This window comes from Chroicocephalus ridibundus, chromosome 1, assembly GCF_963924245.1.
Source record: "Chroicocephalus ridibundus chromosome 1, bChrRid1.1, whole genome shotgun sequence".
Lineage (NCBI taxonomy): Eukaryota > Metazoa > Chordata > Aves > Charadriiformes > Laridae > Chroicocephalus > Chroicocephalus ridibundus.
The window spans coordinates 130,145,566-130,166,797 of record NC_086284.1 but is presented as its reverse complement, the minus strand read 5'-3'; the positions used below and the strand labels follow the sequence as shown (position 1 = coordinate 130,166,797).

The 21,232-nt window shown below is 43.7% G+C and overlaps 1 protein-coding gene across 2 annotated transcripts in view; it reads right to left on the bottom strand.

The window, feature by feature from the left end:
* Window positions 1-4,412: 4,412 nt before the first annotated feature.
* The window catches only part of CHD1L (chromodomain helicase DNA binding protein 1 like), a 25,808-nt gene continuing 8,988 nt past the window's right edge, over window positions 4,413-21,232 (bottom strand). For both annotated transcript variants that reach the window (XM_063351602.1, XM_063351610.1), the window contains 15 exons: window positions 20,166-20,258; window positions 19,616-19,712; window positions 18,123-18,196; window positions 16,910-17,020; window positions 15,207-15,321; window positions 14,615-14,768; window positions 13,350-13,515; window positions 11,853-11,998; window positions 11,321-11,484; window positions 10,493-10,701; window positions 9,353-9,451; window positions 8,876-8,946; window positions 8,499-8,613; window positions 8,146-8,254; window positions 4,413-7,455 (listed from right to left, as the gene is read on the bottom strand). In XM_063351602.1, the coding sequence (XP_063207672.1) occupies window positions 7,377-7,455; window positions 8,146-8,254; window positions 8,499-8,613; window positions 8,876-8,946; window positions 9,353-9,451; window positions 10,493-10,701; window positions 11,321-11,484; window positions 11,853-11,998; window positions 13,350-13,515; window positions 14,615-14,768; window positions 15,207-15,321; window positions 16,910-17,020; window positions 18,123-18,196; window positions 19,616-19,712; window positions 20,166-20,258 (1,802 nt within the window). In that variant the 3' untranslated portion in view covers window positions 4,413-7,376. The remainder of the gene's footprint in view (window positions 7,456-8,145; window positions 8,255-8,498; window positions 8,614-8,875; window positions 8,947-9,352; window positions 9,452-10,492; window positions 10,702-11,320; window positions 11,485-11,852; window positions 11,999-13,349; window positions 13,516-14,614; window positions 14,769-15,206; window positions 15,322-16,909; window positions 17,021-18,122; window positions 18,197-19,615; window positions 19,713-20,165; window positions 20,259-21,232) is intronic.

Here is a 21,232-nt window from a genome sequence, read left to right as displayed (position 1 = left end):
CCGGCACCGCCCCGCAGCCCCGTCCCTCCCCCGCCGGAGCCACCGCCCCCGGGCCAGCCTTCCCTCTATCCCTGCCTCTCTCCCTCCCCGGGCTCCCACCGGGAACCCACACCCCGGCTCCCGAGCCTCCCGGCGCTGCCCGCCCGTCGGACCCGGCATCTCCCGGCCAGCCCTTGCCGCAGCCATACGCGGAGGGGGTACCTGTGCCCGGACCCGCTGCTCGCCCCTTCGAGGCCCGATGTCACCCTTTGAACGTCTCCCTGCAGCTCACCTCGGCTCACAGGCTTCCCTCACAGCCCCTCTTTCCAAGACCTGTCTGTTGCCCCCCTCCCTGCTCCCTGGTGTCCACCTCCGGAGCCCCACAGCCCCTCCAAGGCTGAGCCCCTTCCTACCGCTCTCCACCACCCAGCCTTACCCTTCAACCTGTCCTTACGCCAGCACACTCTCCTCCAGCAGAAAGACCAGTCCCTTCGAGCTCACGCATCCAGGACAACCATGTCCTCGGGTGTTCTCCAAGGCCAAATGTATTGCCAGGCACTATAGCCGTCAGGACTGCTTGGTCTTCTCCTCCACCCACAGCCTGCAGCTGCAGTGCGCTTTGCCCCTGGTCAAAAGAGGTCTGCGGTGAGGAAGGACCTCCTTGTCCCCCAGGGAGAAGGGCCTGGTTTGCCCAAAGCCTCTAACAGGCTTCCCGAAGCCTGCCTTGGGCACCAAATTCCTTACACCGCTTGCTCTGGGGAGGAAACGGGCAGAGTTCTGCATTGCCGTGCAATCACCTTGTCTGTATTCGGATGTTGCTCCTTTTTCATTTCACCTCTGGGTTGTCTTACCCTTTAAATTTAGTTAAGTTTTTGGGTCGTACAACAAACGAGCAGTTGAAAATGCATGAAGAAAATCTAGATCTCCTAGATTCCAGCCCGGCGCTTTGAACTACTCAATAACAATCCAGTCTACAAAAGGAACACATGCAGAAGATAACTGAAGTTACTCCTATCAGATAGTTTCTGTGTTGCGTTATTGTGGCTGCTGTAGATAGCATCTTTTATTTTTCCCCTCCCATTTCCCCATATCACTCTCTTTTTCCAAAATGGTGGTGCTTGCCCCCTGCTCAACATCCCTACAACACTGAGTCACTTTATAGTGGAACAGTCAACTGGGAGTTAGGAGAAACATTTCCATATCACTCGGATTTGGTAATTACCTTACCTCCTGTTTTGCATGGCGTACATGCTTACCCAACCCTGTGACTGACGGGAAGAGGCCGATATCAAGTGATAGGCTCCATCGTGTTTTATGCATCAACATGTGTCTAAACTTGCCCAAGGCCCGAGTACTCTGCTGCATTCCAGGCAATGGCCCTGCCCTGGAAAGCATCTAACACCCTGTTGAAAGCCTGACTCTCGGCCTCAACGCCCGCTAATGGCTCCCCACGGCTTGACTTAGGGCAACGGGGCTTGTTTCTTCCCCACTCAGAGGTGGGGGAAACACAGCAAAAGGCAACAGACTGGAACTTATGCAGGCTCAGTGCCCTTGCGCTGGTTTTACCTGCGCCAAGTGGGGAAGAGGACAGGGGGAGATGCTACGGAAACTCAGGGGAAAACTTCATCGAGGGAAAGGGGCCTTTTCCAAAGGTCTTTAGCTTGGACTTCTTTAAAAGTGAGCAAGAAACTCCTCTGCTAAGTCTGTATTTCTGCTTCTACTATGCCACCCCAGCAGCTGCTCAAGAAGATTTAGAGGATTTCTAGATATTGATTTCATGGTCTAGAGCAGCCGGACTTGTAGCAGTACCCCACAGAAAGGGCACTGGGAAGACATCTAAGCTGGGGATGTACGCAAACCTCAGGGATGACCAGCACCTACCCCCTGCCCAGACCTAGCTGGTGTAGATACCTGTTAGAGGCAGCAGTGAGGAGCCCTTGCACCCAACTCGGGCAAGCTGTTACACAGAACATTGGCAAAGGAGGAATAAATACACTGATGAGGGGCTCAGGGGGAGATGCTGAGAGGCTGTTACATGCTTATCTCTCAGCATCTGTTTAAACCACCAAGACATGAGGCAATGTTCTGCATGAGCCGAGCTGTTTATGTGGTAGGGTCATAGTTCAGAATTTCGTGAAGTGCTACGCTCCTCTACGCTACTGAATAGGCAAAATTAGAACTTTTTTTAATTACCCAGAACAGATCTCATAGATTGACAGGAGAATCATTTAAGTTGGAATGGACTTCTGGAGGTCCAGTCTCCCCTGCTCAGAGCAGGGTCAACTAGAGAGGGCTGCTCAGGGCTGTGCCAAGTCAGGTTTTGAGCACCCCCAAGGATGGAGAGTCCACAACCTCCTTCCTCCGATCCAGTGTTTGAACATCCTCACAGTAAAAATGGTTTTTTCCTTATGCTTAGATTGAATTTCATGTATTTCAGTTTGCGCCTGTTCCCTCTTTTCCTTTCACTGGATACCACTGAGAAGAGCCTGCCTGCATTTTTTTTTTTTTTTTAAACTCGCCTGCATCAGGTATTTATACACATTGACACACATTTACACACATTGATTCCCCTCTGAAACATCTCAAGACTGAAAAAATCCTAGCTCTCCTAGCCTCTCCTGGTACATCAGATGCTCCAATCCTTGAATCATTTTAGTGGACCTACGCTGGACTCTCTCCAAGTAAGTCCATGTCAAACAAAGTCTGTGTCCGTCCGCGTGTAATGCAAGACACCTTCACTGTTCAGTTCCCTTCTGTTTTGATCATTTCCCATTCCTTCTGGCAAAACATCTCCTGGCCGTTATAGGAAGAACGTGCAAGTGATCAATTATATGGACTGGTACTGCTCTACAGCATGCTCTTAGATACACACACACACACACAGAGGCAGATGAAGAGGTAGGACACTCGTATGAAGCCAAGCCCAAAGTTGGCCTGTTTCACAATGTGGCACACCGAAAAGCGATATGAGCTCAGATTCTTCATCCCTTTCTGCAGTGGAGTTGCATGAGATCATACCTTTGATTTGCTCCTAATTTGTCTCTCTTCTATTTGGGAAAAAAAAAATTCCTTATCATGTGAATGCCAACGTTACGGCCCCAAGTTCACTATAGCAGAAGGCAGCTTACTCAAATAAATGAATAAAAATAATTATTTTCTGCTCAAGGCAGCAAAAAAACAGAGACTTTTACAGGTCTTAGAAGCAGCAGCTTCTGACTTCCCTTAAGACTCCTTTGGTTTGTGTTTCCAATAGAAACATGACTAACATTCTCATTTCACGTACTTCCTTGAGGGGGACTGTTTCCATCCATAACTTTGAAGAAATACCCAGGAAAATGCTAGGAAGTGCAAACAGAACATTATCTTTCTGGTTGAAACATGAGGGTCCAGACAGTTTTTGTCCTCATGACATTTTCAGAAGGTTCCAGGTGTCTTCTCACAAATGCAATACCATCTGACCAAGGCCAAGGTGGGTGGATGGCAGAGCCCAGCATGAAAACACACATGCTGACTTATTCACGCAGGGAATTCAAAATGCTACAGAGATCTGCTTTCCAGAGGAAATACCCATCTGTAATTCCACTAATCCTGATACTGCATTCTTCAGGCTTGTATCTTTCACTATGAAAAGCATGACTTGGACAGAAGACCAGGGAGAGGTGGATTTTTGGTCACACTTGTGTGGAAAACAATTGACTGGATCTACTAGAAGAGGCATTTCCCGGAATGTGGACCTTATCCCTCCTTATAACAAATCCCTTAGTGTTTTGAATCATTCTGACTTACATTTTGACTTGCCGATCACAATGCATGACCAGCCTGCTATCCAGTCAAATAAGCTCAATAAACCTCTACGCTCTCTCTTGTAGCATCATCTATTGTAAAGTGGTGACAGGTATTTTTTTTAAGTCATCTCTTTGCTCAAAGGTTTGCTTTCGTTTTCCCTCCAGGTCATTAGATTAACTTGTTTTTAAATAAGTCCATCTGCTTATCCTTATGTTTTTCTACTGATCATTGTTGTGGGCCAGATTCTGCCTTGTTTGGAGACACATACGTTAAATATTTGTGTTATGATACTGAGCTTGAATTTGCTGTAGATTTTCTCCATCTCCTTGGAAACCAGTCTTCCTCTTTCTTTCCGCAAAATCTAGACTCCACCTTCCCCAATGCATAGTAACACATCCAGATAATTTTAGTCTGTGACAAAATTCAGTGACAAAAATCACGAATCTACACGTGTCCATAAAATCTGATTGGTTTCTCAATTTTTTTACTGTTTCCCAAGTAGGATAAAAAGATCATTTTTAAGTTATTGGCTGTAGAGCTTCCTCACCAAAGACAGAGTTTGTCTGCACGATGCTTTGAGAATCAGCAGTGCCATGTCAAGTAAGAAACATAAACTTGAAACATAAGAAACATATACTTGAGCTGAGCCAGCACAAGTATAAATGTCATTCTGAATTAATCCCCACTCTTATATGGCATCAGCTGAAGCCTCCAGCGTGGGGTGGAAAGTTTTCACTGAGAGATGCCATTTCATAGGTCCTATCCGATGAAACCGCTTGTATAGCCAATCTGAACTGTGCGTGATCTTGCTCTGTGCCGCTGACCTCAATCGAGCACCATACATCTAAGTTTAAGTAAGTGTGCAATGACAGATACGCACAAGGAGCCACATTTCAGCTCTTACGATGCAGAAAATCTTGTTTAGAGGAAGAGAGAGGCCAGAGGGACATGACTACAAAAGAACACCTTCCTTCCCTTTTGGGGTGGTTGCTATTTAGAAAGGGAAAATGCGTAGCACTGCACAGCTGAAGAAATAGCATGACACATTTATTTTGCATAGCAACTTGCATAAAAGCTACCGAGCCCTTTATGGAATTAATTGTCTAAAATACATGATTTGTGCCCAAATAAAGAGAAATGGTCGCGAGTTGCAAACACTAGAAAAACTTTTCTTGGCTGAGATTCTGCAAAACCCAGTTCAGGATTCAGCTGAAATCTCACTTCCATTTCAAAGTAGATAGAGGTAGAACTTTTCTTCAGGTTCAGCAGATTTAAAAAATACTACAGAACATTGTTTTAAGAAGTAAAAAAAAAAAAAAACCCAAACAAAAAACACACAAACAAAAAACCAAAACAACAAAACCCAACACTCCGGAAGCATCTCCTAAGTAAATTCAAAAGGGAAAAAAATAAGGTGGATGCCATGTGTACAGGCCAAGAGGACTAGCGGGGAAAAGAGAACATCTTTTGTCTGACTTGCCCCTAAGTTAGAGGGCTAGAATCTATTAAGTACCATGACCTCTCCTCTCTGCATGCCAGGAACCTTGCAGCCCCCTGTGGACCTTATCTTAGAGGGTAAGGGACATTAACAGGCAGGTAGTCATGCTCTCCTCTCCTTTATAACTCTAGTCAGAGTTATAGCAGGGTGGTGGTCACAGGACAGAGGCAGAGCCCCACCTTCTTGTAGAAACAAAGCAAAGCACGAGGCTGCAAACAGGAATACCTGGCCATGGTGGTGGTAGATGCAGTACTCCAACCTAGTCAGAGGGACTCAGCCACAAGACAAATCCTGTCCATGTGTAACAGCATGGTGGCCAGAGAACCGGGAGGTGGGCTGGGATTTGGCCATACGTGTGCGTGATGCTGAGGAACAAGACCGCACAGACTGTAACACTGGGGAATTAAACCTTTTAAAGAAGGGTAATAAATATACAGAAAAAGAATAGGTGGAGGAACAGAGCCTTCAGTCTGCAGACTGAAATTACGTGTTCTGTCAAGCTGGCAAAGAGAAAAGCATAATTGGTGTTTTAATTCTGGCAAAGAGGGAGCATTTTTCCAGGCTGGAGATCACTGCCCTGCTCTCTGAAAGGAGGCTGAAGAGCAACATGTGCTGCTGCTGCAGCTGATTAACAGTGCCACCAGCCGGCCTGCTGGAAGAGTGCCAGTTCGCATGACTGGGGGAAAACAAGGTAATAACGTACATCTACTCACCACCTTTCACCCCACAAAGTCTTCACAGCCAGACTCTGATCCTGCAAGCCCTTTGCCAAATACATAGGGGCTGTTCCTGTGAGCAGCTGCAAGAAAGGTCTTACCCACCGAGGTGCTACGCAGCACTAGCTTACCTAAGCTTCAGTAGGGTCAAAGGCGGTAATGAATCACTTGGGGTTTTCTGGTAGAGCTAAGAGTGAATGACAAGAGCATCCAACTCAGGAAGGCTTCTAGTGTGGAGCACACCAGTCGGGGTGATGAGCCACGTTGGAATCAGGCCTGAAATTATTAACCAGATGGTGCTACAGAGCCAGTGTAAATGCAGCCAATGAGATGCATGTTGGCAATTAGATATTTAAAGCTATACTTTCCACTGCTTGTGGGGCGATTTCCTACTCGAAGCTGAACTTTAAATTGAATTAAGTTTGGCACCTCACAGTCTCTCTGGTCAAAACACTTTTTAGGAGAGCTACTATTGCCCGGTTGTACTAAAAAACCCCTAAAAAATATGCTAAAGCCAACAGTGCCAACAAGGCAAAAAAAACCCCAGGGAAGTTCTGTTGCAAGACAGTAAAACCAACACCAAAACCTCTGCATTAAGATTTCCTTAAAGTGAATCAAAGGGTCATGGAACCCTTCACACTGCTTTTTGTACAGCAGTAAGGAACTGGTTTTGCCCAAGAGCTGCAACAAAGAACTGTGTAATGAAAAAGCAATTGTGGGAGAAGGAAAGGTGTCATTTATTAAAGCCAGTCTCAAATTTTTTCAGCCTTGCACACCTTTGCAAAGAATACTGGTCAGGATTTTGCTGGATTGTAAGCATGTGATTATGTGGCTAAATTTTGTATTTGAACAAATGGAAGTCAAATAGACTTCTGAGGAACTGGAACAACATAAACAGTTTATATTATGTAGTTGTCATGGGGTGTTGTTAATGCAGACAGCTTCCTTTCCACTGAGACGTCTATGAGGGCATGTACCCGGAGTCTCAGGTAACCACTAAAAAGCTGATTGAAAACAGGTATAGTGAGACAAGGGTTGAAATTTGAAGAGGAGGAAAAAATATGGCCAAACAATACTCTATTCCAAGCCCTAGCAATAACTTAATATAAGGGATAACAACTGACCATCGGCGAAAGTTTAATTTTCCATCTCTAAAACAGATCTGGGATTGAGCCAACATCCTTATCCAAAGAGTCTTTGAACTCTGAAGCAGTCTCATTCCTCTCCAGAGCCACTGACAATACGTAAACGTTCCGTCCAATAAAGGCAGAGAGATACAGGAGGGAATAATGGCTGTGTAAGCCATGTTTCTGAAGTGGATGCGTACAGATTGTCTGCGTAAAGTTGAAAAGATCCTTGGCTTTTTGCACGCGTTTCTCAAGGAAATTACTGCATCTTCATGGCTTTGAGGCTGTCATTGAAGATGAATATGGTTGTGAATCAGAAGAAGAGCCTTTATTCCTAGGAAAGTAGTATCTAATAAGAAGTGTCAAGGAAATGCTGTCAAGTGTCAAGGAACGCCAGACAACATGTCCACTAAGAGATTCACCAAGGAAGAAGGCAGAATGCTGTGAATACTATTGTCTTTGTTTCAGGTTTTCAGTTTCACAGAATTGCTGGCAGTGGCAGTATAGCAAATGCATGTCTTCCTAGAGAAGTGACAAAACAAGGCCTCCTTGTAAACCTCTGTTTCCTTTCCTGGAAGGAGAAAGCAGTGAGCTGTTTTGTTTTGAGAGCCTGTCCTAACATACACCAACTCCACCAATTTCAGCCGAGGAAGCAGGTCATCACTTGCCTGGAACATTGTAATGTTTTTTTCACATTCTCACATTTGCTACTTTCTGAGTAATTTCTGTTACTCTGAAATTCCAGTCATCTCACCCACAGGTCTGGCACGTACAGGTAAGTTGATGGCTGTCAACAGAAGACTAGCACCTAGTTCTAACAGATTCTGACAGGCATACTGAATCACACTAATCTGTCGTTATCACCTGAAATGGTAAGTACTCACTGTGGAATGAGTACCTGGATGACAGCAAAGTCAGAGAAACCAAGTTTTTAGCTGGACTGTGGCATCCGTGCCTTACTTTGCATTCACCAAGATATTTAAGGGATCTTTTCAATATTAAGATTTTGAACAAAATAAGACATACTCCAAAAGGATACATTAGAGTGGGGATGCCCCGTGTTGCCAAATATTTTCGGATGAGCCGCTCAGTACCATACCAGTTGAAACCTTTTGTTGCATATCCGATACGTGGAAGATGCACTGTTGCTGAGAAGGAGGGAACAGAGAGTGCATACGCTTTAGGACAAGCTACACATATAGAAAGCAATCTAGATAAGGACTTGAAGCTACCTAACAAGAGCAGAGGAAGTATTTTGGAACACAACATATCTGCCATGGAGATCTCACTCTTACTTCAGAAAAAACACTACAGGAGAGGTGGAAATTGGTCATCATCTTTAGATGCAATCACACATGTAAAGATTCACCGTTCTTCTGCCCAAACACTCACCATTCCTTTTCTTGGCTGCTAAATAAATCTTCTTCAGGCCCTTTTCCAAAGCAGACAGCTTAATGCCAGACAAGTTGTTGGACCGATCCCGGTGCTGAGCTACAATCAGGGCCAACTAAGGACAAAACACACAAAAACATGAAATGGAGCCTATGTACAGCACTAAGAGACACAGTGACAGCTGCTGGAAAACTGCATTACTAACTATTAGCTTTAATAAATGAGAAAAAGATCTCCTTTTCACTAATGTTTAACTGCAACTTAGCCATATTCAGTATTCAGTGCCATTACTATCGTGAAAAAGACATAATGTTCATTTCACACAGCTTCAAAAACATGTGGACAGAGCAACACAAAAGGGAGCTTCTCATTCTCACCAAGTCTTGTCCTTTTTTCCTGGATTTTTTATCATCAATGGGGAACAAGAGGGTTCCTCCTAACTCCAGGTCTGTGCAGAAAACAAGAACACAACAACAACAACAAAAAAATCAGTCCTGAAGAGTCAACAGTGAGTCAATGTACGATTTCACTTACATTCTGTATTATTCTCATTGCCTTTCTTTATCTCCTCATGATGGTTTCAGCAGAGTCAGTCCCCTTGCCCAGAGAAGCAAGACAGATGTTACCCACCCCCGAGACCAGAATGACCAACCCCTATGCAGAGTTCTCACGCTCCAAACAGATCAAGTCAAAGCACCCACTACATTACTACTGTCCGGGCTAGGGAGGCACGTATCTAGAGAAAGAGGAAAAAACATGAGTACCAAGGTATCCAGGCACCTCACTCCTGCAATATCAGTGGGATTTAAGCTCCTTCAAGTGTCTTGGCCTAAGGTCATGTTTTAGTCTCTTACCTTTCATCTTTCCTGCCATCTCATATATTTTCTTTGGCTGATCAGAACGAGCCTCCAGAGCTGTAAATAAACCACCTCTTCCCCAGCGGCCAGAGTCATCTAGAATGAAGTGACAAGTTAGACTCCTTTTAGAAAGTGAGGTCAAAGACCACCCCTGCTTGGAAGGGACCCACTCCATACAAATGCAATGAATGATTATCAAAAAGATATGGGAACCACAGATGAACTGAAGCCAACCAGTACTCAAAGGACCATCCTAGAGGATAAACCTCAGTCCTTGAGAAAAACAGACTTGTCACAGTTCCCTGAAAAACTCTGCAGGAAGAATTCCTTCTTACTGCCGACTGAGAATGCTCAAACAAGCACTAACCATGGCATTGAGCAAATAAACCTGTCAGTATCCTCACATATATGTATATAGGTACACAGAGCACGCACCTAGTATGTCCCCAGATTGGTGCCTTGGGCTTCCCACAACTGGATCTTTTTTATTTGTGGGCTTTCACTTTTACTTGGCATTTCCACTTTAAAATGAAGTTTTGTACTGAGTTCAATATAAGCTAAAGTAGATTATCATGTTCTGCTATAGCCCTGGTCAAAGAGCAGCTCCAATACTGATTCAGGAGGAACTCTGTAATGTGAATTTCCTTAAATCCACAGAGGTCCTTAAATCAGGAGACTAGCCTAGAGCCTCTGTACTGTCAATGTTGAGAGATAAGCACCGAGATAGAGAATCTCTGACCTCAGCCTCTGGAAGCGTGTGTCTCTCTCTGCTGACTGTATACGGGAGATTATTTTCAATCTCTACAGCTTCCATGGGATGAGCAAGAGGCCCTGCTCTCAGGACCTGTCCTCCCTTGGCCACAGACATAAAATTTCAAGCCATACAGGCACCTTTCAAGAGGTTCACCCATAAATCCAGAAAAGGCATGAAAAGACTCATATACACCTTGCTAGTACTTGTGTGGGTTATAGATAGCGGAGTAGAGGTTGTATTGCCTCTGCACCACTCAAGATTAAGTCAGACTCAAATCCAAATTATTTCAGCCTGGATGGGAATTAGAAACCATTAGCTAGTAGGGACAATTCAGCCCCCTTGTCCACCTCACCCAACAACATTCCTGTTGTCATAAGGCCCACCTAGGCAGTGGACAATGATGGCATCCTCCTCTTCTGCTTTGGGGTTGGTGACATCTCCCATGACGTACTTGACACAGTTCAGATCTGCATCTCTGTAATCTAAATCCACATTCAGACCAGACTCATCCTCCTCAAACTCTTCCTCAGAGTCACTTTCCTCTGAAGGAAGGCAGGTAGACGTGTAATGATTTGCCTCCCACCAGGCCATCCTGAAACAAAACAAGAGAAGATGATGTTCAATGAAAATCAAAGACTGGGAGTACACACCTGGTTTTAAACCATTGCAGTGAAACACAGGAGACCCGGACCTGCATTCCCTCTGCTCCCCTTCCCTATTTTAGACTGGTAAAAAGTTTACCACAGTTGTTATCTGTGATACTAAGAGCCACATGCCGGTGCGATAAGCCAATTGCAGGCATGGAGAAAGTGAGCATATGACAAAAGGCAAGGAGCTACTTAGAGTGGTAAAAAGGAAGAACATCTAGGAAACAAGGAGGAGAAAGTTAAGACACATGCCAGAGTCACAGATGTCAGACCAATACATAGGGGCCACTGTGACATTTGAGAAAGCTACTCCCAAAAGCTCACTGTACATTCAGATATGGGGTTCTTACTCAGGCCAATCTCTACGAATTAAATTAGATGTGAAGTCAGACAGCCTATTCAGGGGTAAAGAACCCTTGCTAGGGGCTCAAGCCATTTTTCCACCTTCACATCCCTACATTACACAGTTTGAGCACAACTTCTTTTTGTCAATCAGACACACATTTCCTGAGTATAGTGTAAGAGACATCAGCTTACAAGTAGTAGATACAATGCAAATCATACTTTTTTTTGTGTTCTGCCTCTGCTTTTGCCTTCTTTTTTTCCTCCATGAGTCTTGCTCTCTTTGCTGCAGCTTCTTGGCGCTTCTTCCTCCTAGCCTCCAGCTCCTCTGCGCTCAACAAGTGCTTCCTCCTGGTTGACTGTTCCCGGAGGCCTGTGAGGAGGGCCTGGAGAAACAAAGTATAATGGAAACAAACCACTCATCAAAAAGCTCTGTCTAGTGCCCACCTTAATCTACACTCCTTTCCAATTTGTCTATTTGTCCACAGATCTTAATCATCAGATCCCAGTTGTCACATAACATGTGGTTTTGTGACCTAAGTTTACATGAGTGCCCTGCACATCATGTCTCTGCTCCGTTATCAGAATTGCTGAATTGTCAGTCCCCCAGATTCAAGAGCCAACTTTACTACATTGACATCCAAATCTTTTAACATGCCTTCTGCAAGCTGTAGGTAAAAAGAGAAAACTGTCAGTTTCATTTTCACAAGTAAATGAAGGAGCATCATATGCCTTGTCATGTCTTCTGTCTTACGTTTGCTTTGTTCCGGAGAGCTCTCCCTTCCTTACTGGTCTCTTCAGTCAAGGCTTTCTGAAGATCCAAAAGCTGATCAAATGCCTTTTTGTCTTCTCTGCTGGGTTCTTTTGAATAATCTTTGCCTTCATACACGTACATGTGATCTTTAAAAAATAATTAAAAAGTGTAAAAAGGAACTGAAAGCCACTAACACCTAAAATGTATAGTGAGATCAGAAGAAATTTAGCTTCTCTGTGACACTGTTCTACCCTCAGCAGAAAAAGATGCTCAATCTCATCATTATTTTTGTATAACTAGTGTCAGCATCATGTAGAAACAAGAGAATCAAGATTTGCTTCCTTAGGCAAAAGCTTTTTATTTAAGTTACTAATACTGGCAAAGAACCTTTCTTCCTATTTTGGTCAATGAACTATTTTAAGTTGTGGCTCCATCCCTTTGGTCATTCTCTTTGGTCATTCCACCTCTGCCAGCAGCATATCCATTTAGCTTTGCTAGGTAGTTGCAGGCAACTCTTGTAAAGGGACAGCAAACTTTTGCTTCTGAGCTCCCATACAAGATGAAAGCACAGAACTCTGGCAGCCCAGAGTTACGGCTCATCAGGTGAGGTATCTTCCCAGTAACTATTACACAGTGTGGTACCACTGCTGCTCTTTAGGTTACCAATAGAAAATACCACTCTTTGCTATCTCTCAGCAAATAATTACTTGTTACCGGCAACTGCTGCAGGACGGATAATACCTAACCTGCAGGGCCATATTTCTGCTTCAGTCAGAGATCTGTATTTAACTGCTGTGTACTCAAACAGAAATTCAGTCTTGCCCACCACCACACTAGAAGAGGGAAAGTATCCTTAGAATTTATTCTCATACAGTATGGGGCTATGAAAAACTAACCACAATTGTGTGACATTTGGATTGCATCCTGGTTTCGTAGAGTACTGAAGACAGAGTAGGTTTGTTCTAGTTACTTTGACTCCACGACTCCACATTTCTTATCTCACATTCTGGAACGTTTTAAGGTCATTTTAACTTGTGATTTTCATGGACAATAATTGTTTGTTTGGAGATACATACAAAACACCTGCTATATAGCCTTTCTTTAAGTTACCATTATATCTCTAAAATTGTAGATCTATCTTAATGGTGCTCTGTGGGAAAAACAGCATCTGCAATTTGAATATTTCCCCTTTTCTCATGAATTTCATCTGAGGTCTCTAAATATTTGAAGCACACAAAGGAATTCAGACACCAGCCACCAAACTGGGCAAGTATCGTTACTATTATCTTACAAATAGGCAAATAAGGACACAAAAAGAAGAAAAATGCCAATAAAGGCTCAGAAATAAAGTTTGTGGATAGACCACAAACAAAATCCAAGTCACTCAATAACAAGTCCACTTCTTGTTGCCTAAAAAATGCCACCCCTGCCTGGGAAGACTTCTCTAAAAGCACCCAAGTGTCATGGATTTCATAGGAATTTAGATTCTTAACTTACTCTCTGTATCCTCCTCTTCACTCTCTTCTTCGCGTGGCAGCACAACATCCATTACCCACTTCCCTCCTTTTGTCTCTCCAAGGATGTTTTCTAGCTCCACATCCTGTATAGTACTCCCCTCAGAGGACAGCAATTTATCCAAGCCAAATTTCAGGATTTCACTCAGCTTTAACAAAGAGAAGGGGAAGTTCAGTATTAATATTTCCTAATTCCATGCCAATCCCAGTGTCTCGAGCTTCTCAGGCTTAAATACAAAGTATGTATGAGCGGAGAAATCTAAGCCTTACTGTTACCTGTCAAAATACTTATGTTTTAACATGCTTAGTTCTCCCAACACCTGATGGGACAGGCCCCTACAACGTATCTCCCTCAATCATTACTCATCCAGACTTTAACAGCCATTTTTCTCCAGGGCTAAATGACAAAACATCATTGTATTTACTGCATTCAAGCAGCTTTCTTCGTAGCTAGAAAGACCAGAGTTGGTTTTGCCCCCAACTCCTTTAAAACAAAAGCTTGAATACCACAAAAATCCATGGGGAGAAAAATATCAGCATGGAACTTCTTATGGGCTCAGTTCCACTTCTTCCATGAAAACTAAAATTGCTGAGATACACGCTGGCAGGGCAGGAAGGGGAGGCAGTGGGGGAATGGATACCCTAATTTCAGACCTCTCCCAGGTTTAGCTGCACACAGAGGGCATACTCCCCTAAATGTCACTTTGCTTGAGGTTTTCAACCCAAGTTTTCAGCACAAACCTCAGCTTTCAGATCAGAATTATAAATCATGACCTGACTCCTGAGACACTACAGTTGCCAAGAGGTCAAGAGAAGGTTGACCAAGTTTCAGACTAGAAACCAAAAGCTGACAAAGTACTTATCATCACCTCTGCTTGTGAGGGAAAAGCACCAAAGACAGATAAGTTCTAGAAACAATGAGTCAGCTTCCACTTTAGACCTATTATAATTAAAAATAAACAACTAAAATTAGGAGAGGTTCTGCCTTCCCCTCTTCTCCAAGAAAACACACCCTTTTTCAACAATGGACGTGCTTCAAAATTGTAAAAACTATCTTCCAATGTTAGATCTTGTCTGGACCTGGGATATTATTTTGGTTCCTAAAACATGCAAAAGCTGTCATGTCAATGCACATCTCCCGCAAAACATGTGTTTGGCTAAGTTCATATCAGGCATAAATACAGAAACACTCTGGGACATTTCTAAAGACATTACTGGAGTCAAATTGAGCACATAGCTCTATTTTACCTGTAGCTCTGCTGCTCCCTGAGGCTTGGGTGCTCCCAGAGCAAAGTGACCTCCTTCTACAACGGCATTTGTCAGACGGAGCTTAGAAGCAGCTCTTCGGTAGATTATTTCTTCAATTGTATCTCGCCCAATCAAGCGGATAATTTTCACAGGCCTTGAAAAGTTTAAGAAAATTCTTATTATTTGCTTTTTCTGAGGTGCACTAAAGCTGTTTCCTTGCACGGAGCACTACCTCTTCACCCGTTCCTTTGGTAGGGAAAATGCGGCAAGAACAAAATGAACAACAATAATCAGCAGAAATGTAATGCTGATACAATTGCTTCTTGACACAAGAGAAATGTTCCCTGCAAAAGTGCAGGCAAACCTCCGGATTCCCTCTCCTCCTCTAAATCAACAAAGCTCCCACCCTAGACACATGACAAGGACAAGACTGCATGAGGCTGCAACAGAAAAACAAAGACATAAAATCCTCTCTGCTCTCCTTCTTTGCTCTTCAATCTACTGTACTTTAACTCTGTTGCCTATGAATAGGGGAAGCAATACTGAGACACCAAGAGTCTGCAACCAAACCAGAAATAGAAACATTTCTCACTTGTTCTGCCCAATCCGGTGAGCTCTTGCTATTGCTTGCAAATCATTTTGCGGGTTAAAATCACTATCGGTAAAAATGACTGTATCTGCTGCTGTCAGGTTCATGCCAACTCCACCTACAAACAAAGAAGAGGTCACAAAATATGTCACCAGCAGAAAATAAAGGAGAAGCTGGAGAATTTATGTTATGCAAGGTTCTGTCAGATCTGGTCAACTGTATCTAATTCAATCCATCTCTCAACACCAAATTTCATTCGGATCTAAAAAGATGGGTAAGCCTTCCATTGCCAGCTTCCAGCTTTCTGCAGCAGCCCAAAACCAAGCTGTACTGTGCAATGCAGTCAAAAAAGATGGGGTGCAAGTGAACCAATGCAAAGGGGATAGCTGTCAAGGCTGATGAACACAGACATATTATTCCACTGGCAGGCAGATTAACCCAACAAGGACTGGCTTCACTGAGGCTACAATGAACTGCCCAAGTCACGACTTGGCTGCAGCACAGAAGCAACAGGTAAATACAATGCTGAAACAGAGGAAAACACCAGCCCCAAGTACACAATAAGCAGAGCCTAGGTATTTGTATGACAAAGTTTTTGAGTTAGAGTGGTTAGAGTTTGGGCTGTCATGGAATGAAAAGAAAAAAAAATACAGTTAATTATATTTTTTTTTTTAATACCCACACTATCGTGTCTACATACTGTAGTTAAAGAGTATGCTTTACATTTCTCCCAGCTCATGTCAAGCACCTCTTCACAGTAATCAGAACATCCCTGCAAGTGGAGACAGTCATGTACCTGAAAAACTGTCCATAACAGTGATGGAAATAGTGTTAGCACGCCTGTTCCCAGCTGAATACAAGATGCTTTGGCCAGACATAGCAATGTGCAGTAATAAGTCTGGCTGACATGGGCAGGGAGAGTTCAGGCACCGTGGGGAGAGACTCACTTACTCCTACCATCTCACATTAGGCGCTTCTCTTCAGTCTCTCCACACGCTCCCCTCAACGCACTGCAGTATCATTGGAGCCAGGCTTACCCAGGAAAGTCTGACCAGAAACCCAAAGGAAAATTTAGTTCAAGTTTGATGCTTGAGATCAAGCAGTGCGAATCCCTCCTCTGGTGACAAGCCTGCCTCTGCGCTTGCTTGAATAGAAAGACAGGGAGGTTTGAAACTACGTAGAAGACACAGATCTGCCTGAGGAGCTAAGAGGGGGAAAAAGCACAGATGGCAGTCCCATGGTGTTCTTTGCAGTCTCAGGACGGTAAAAGGCTGTCATTTGAGTCTGTCTGCCAGCTAGAGAGCATGTCCACGTTCAGCGAACTCGAGAAGTAATTCCACCAGCTTACTTAAAGGAAGTCTGTTCCCGCCTAAAGTCTGGTGCTTGCAGAAATAAGATGCTAATGAGATTCCTTAAGCTCAACCTGGCACAGGGACAGGCATTATGGGACCTGTAATAAAAAAAGTAACTCAAGTGGCTGCAAAATGAAAAGTGTCTTGGCATCAGCTGCCAAAAGGAAAGCACAGAAACCAGATGTCCTAGCTGAGAGACCCAAGTTCAGGATGACTTGTCTCCCTCAAAAATCTGCCACGTGAATAGGCTCTGCAAGATTCATAACTCCCATAACTCCTTGAAATCTTGCCAGAGAGAGCAAAAGAAGAGTAGAGAGGCAAGACGGGTTGCTTGTCTCTCCTTTCCTTACTTACCTGCTCTGGTGCTCAGCAGGAAGATGAAGATGGGCTGTTGACCAAAGTTCTTAACGGCAAGGTGTCTCTCTTCACCCCTAACAGAACCATCCAGCCGCTCGTAGCTGTAGCCTTTTCAAACAAGCAACACGTATGTTTCTGAAATTCTGTCTACGCCCTTACCCTCTTACCTCATTCTCTATTGTCTCACTGCTGTCCTGAAATTTTTTTTATGCCAAATCCTCCTGCCTTGATTCTCATTTTATTGCCTTCAACTCGTTCATTCTTTCCTAGTTAAACCTCATATAAAGTGAAGTAGCAACCCTGACTTCCACATTGACTGTCGGCAAAGGGTAATTTAGCTGAGTCTGAAGCAGAGATTCAGCATTTAATTTACTGCTTGGAAACACAACAGGAAAATTCAGAGCCAAAGTAAAAGAACGTTAGCACACAGTCCCATTTCAGACTATGCTGTGCTGGCTGTTGGCCCCACAAAACAGGCCAACAACCATTGGACCCTCCTTATGCAAACTCCCACGGCATTGAATATGTGCTTTCCTGTGAGCAAGCAGTATGGGATATGGCCCTACATTTGGCTTTATCCTGAATTATTAGTTGTCCAAAACCATAAACACCAAACAAAAGCCTCTTTCATGGGAAATCCTAAGTAGGCATGGAGCCACATGGATTGAAACAAAAGAAAATGTCCCAAGAACACTTTGGTAACCTTGCCAAAAATGGTCTGATTCAACCTGCCCTCACTGACATGTTGGGGCCCCACTGCCAACAACTGTTTTAATCAAAAATTAATTTCCTGGTATGAATGTGGCCCAAATTGCATTTTGTGCTGGACAAACTCAATCCAGAGCAAGCCTACTACCTTCTGTGCAATTACTTCAGGACTTGGGTACATAACTGAACACAGATATATATGAAACACTGCTACCCTCCCATCTATTAGCTCCTTTTTATCAGGGAACCAAAGCTGAAACTGCTTTGAAGAGAACAACAATATTAAAGAGCCAGCTCATTTCAGTCAGGTGGCAGCACAGCAAACTCAAGACCCTCCAACTCACAGTGTCACTCCAATAATATGGTTTCTATCTACTAAGAAGCAATAAATACCCATCACAGTCCCTTCTCCAGCCCAAGCAGATCAACCAAAATCAGAGGAACAATATAGGGTAGAGATCATCAGGATAAGCCCTCTGCTGCCAAAGAGTGCGGAACGTACCTCTATAGTCCATGTAGTCTTGCAGGATATCAAGCAGTTGAGTCATCTGAGAAAAGAGCAAGACACGGTGGCCACTGGAAGAACAACGTGAGACACCATGAGCCTCAACAAACTGTGACAGCATTTCACAGAGTGGTAGAGGGGTTACAATAGCTTAACCAGTCACTGCCACATAGCAAGGCCACATCACTTCTGTACACTAAGTCATGGCTTATTCCCTCACATTTTCAGCCCCACATCCAGATGCAATCAGTTAGCCTCATCTGCCATCATCAGTTGTCATATCTAGAGTCTGGAGTCACAGAGACGTAACAAGGCTCTGACACAGCTCTGCTTCTGGCTGGATGCAGCCTGGCGAGGATCCAAAGAAGCCTGTCTAAAAGAATACTCAGCTTCAACCTAGCATCATGAGGTCTTCCTCACCGCATGACCTGCCACACCAGACTGCTCTCAAAACGCACACTACAACGCATCTTAAATGCTGCAAAAACGTAATATCAGCATCTCTGTGACAATAGAGCATTTCCTTCTCCAGCAGATGACCCTCAAAGATCAGACTTTCCCTACAATGGTGTATAAGTGAGAAATCAACTCTCTTCCCTCCCAGCCACAGACCTGAGTGCCTGTTTAAATCAGACTTCACTGTACAGAAGAACACAGGCATTTTCAAGTCCAGAATTTGCAGCGGGCTAGTCCTGTGGCAAAGACATTCAAGGGAGAGGCACCCACTTACGAGGTGCTATGCAGCAGAAGGACGAAGACGTCCTCCGCAACCACATCAGAATTTCCCAAGGTCTGCTGAAGCTCTATCCTTTGGAAGTACTCAAAAGGAAATTGCAGCCCAATTAAGAGAGAAGATAGAATTTGTGTCATGCAGGAGGCATAGCTTCACAGACTGCACAAGAATACAAAGTGCAGTTTGATTTGCCTCCCATCTGAGAGCTGGAGGGAGATACCCAAGGTCCTTGGGTCTGAAGCCACCAAAGCTCAACACAAGGAGTTATGAATGCCATTCCCAAAGCTGAAGTTTCAGTTTACTCTTGGGTTTTGGTCCAGTCAAATTTCTTTTTCATGTTTGCTATGCATTCTGCCTCCTGGGCTAACACAGGCACGGTAGCACAAAGGAACTCAACTGATGCATTGGAAGCAATTCTCAGGAAATCCACAGTCAAACCAGATACGCTGAATACCATGTCAGATGGTTATTCTCCCAGGTTCCCAAATACAGCAAATATAAGAACATGTGAGAAAGTTAGTAAAGCGTTTTAAGAAACGTTTAAAGGGAAGCTACAAAAATCTACCATCTCTAATGCAGCTCCTTATATTGAAATGACTTCTTTCAGGTAGTCAGTAAATGCAATAAACAGGCCAGTGCTTGCGTTGTGGTGAGTATCTGCTCAATCTCTGGCTAAATAAGGTAGTTTGCCTTCCCAGTTTACCTCTTCTCCCTATGTCAACCCCACTCTTATCTTCCCCACCCCAACAGGACATACCCAGCATACAAGAATGAAAGGAGCTTATCCAACAAACACAGCTTGCCACTGGCTTCAACAATGTGGTCTCCAATCTCAAAGGGTTCTGGCTCAACACCTGGAACAGAAAGGAATTTCAGAAGCAGACCTAATCCTATGCAAGTAACAACTCAGTGGTCAACCTCAGCATTGTCTGCACTGCCAACTATTGCCAAGCAGACCCCTACAATGCTTGCTTGAGAAGCGATGGTCCTTCTCTGTCTCTAAAGAACACTCTCAGTAGCTCACAAAGTATTGTAATTTCATTGTTTAGGTAAGAGAAGACATACAAGTGCAGAGCTGCAGTAAGAAACTCGGACTTCACAGAGTCCTCTAATTTATTCCTCATTATTGATAAACTGTCATGTGTTGAAACTGGTCACAAACTCACAGCTGCTACTGATTCAAGTACAACATTGTTTATTATTTGCTTCTTCTAAGCATTACACTGTCAAGCAATAATAGAAAAACACCATGCAAATCAAGAAACTTACTTTTTTCCATTTCAAGAGAGGGAACAGTGCTTTCTTACCATTGAAAAGGTATGGGTGGGCAACACACTTCCGAAGCTGAATTAAGACATTCTGAAGTGTAACCTTCCTTCCTGTTTCACTTTCAAATGCATCTGGAACAAAGAGCACAGAAAAGGAACTGAGCAGGAAAGCCCACGCTCCATCAGTGCTCGCGACTGGGAATGTCTGGGTACTGAGCACTGTTCTGCAGTACTTCAGCACTGGAGTATTTCTCTCTGCATATCACACTTGCATTTGAATTTCCATCTCAAGACTAATACATCCGTTTTCATGAATCAAACAAAATTTCTCTTACATTTTTTGGACAAGCCTTTAGAAATAGATCCTGAAGAAAACTACTCTGCCTTGTCAAAAGCCCTGGAACTTTCTGGACTCCCTGGAAAGGGTCACTGTCATTTTTATAAGAGTGAATTACAGATCTAGAAATGATCGAAAATAGTGAAAGAAATTTGGTGCAGTTCATTTGAATTTTCCAACAAAAAAGTAACACAGCACCATCAAGATCTCCTGGGCAACCAGGAAGTTAAGAAGGGTTGCATTTTTCTGAGGAGAAAAAGAAAACACATGCACATATGCTGACTCCAGAAGAAGAAGGTTCAGATTGCCTGGTGATGTTCATGAAAAGTGCTAGCATGCTAGCTCGAAGAATAAAGGGTCTCCATCCCCCCAGTTTTACTTTCCCTGCAACACATAAGGACTGGCAAGCCATATGATGTGGTGTGTATAGATGGAGAAGGAGAAATTCAGAGAGAAGCAAACACTTTCTCATACCTCAGGATGCTTTGTTACAGTTAGTTCACCCGTGAAGCGACAAGAAGCGAGCTACTATGGTAACAAGTCTGTGGCTGCATTGTTTATATGGCCCTGTGGTTTCCTAAGAAACTCATCTACATCCATGCTTTATGGCATCTGTGCTACTACTGGAAAATTTGTAGATATCCACATATCCAAGATTTCCTGTACCACCCTTTTGTCTGAACACAAAAACACGGGATAGGAGCAGGCTTACCTCGTGAGAAGTATTTTTAATTACAGGCTAGCCCAAAGCAGAATCCTGAAGCCGATC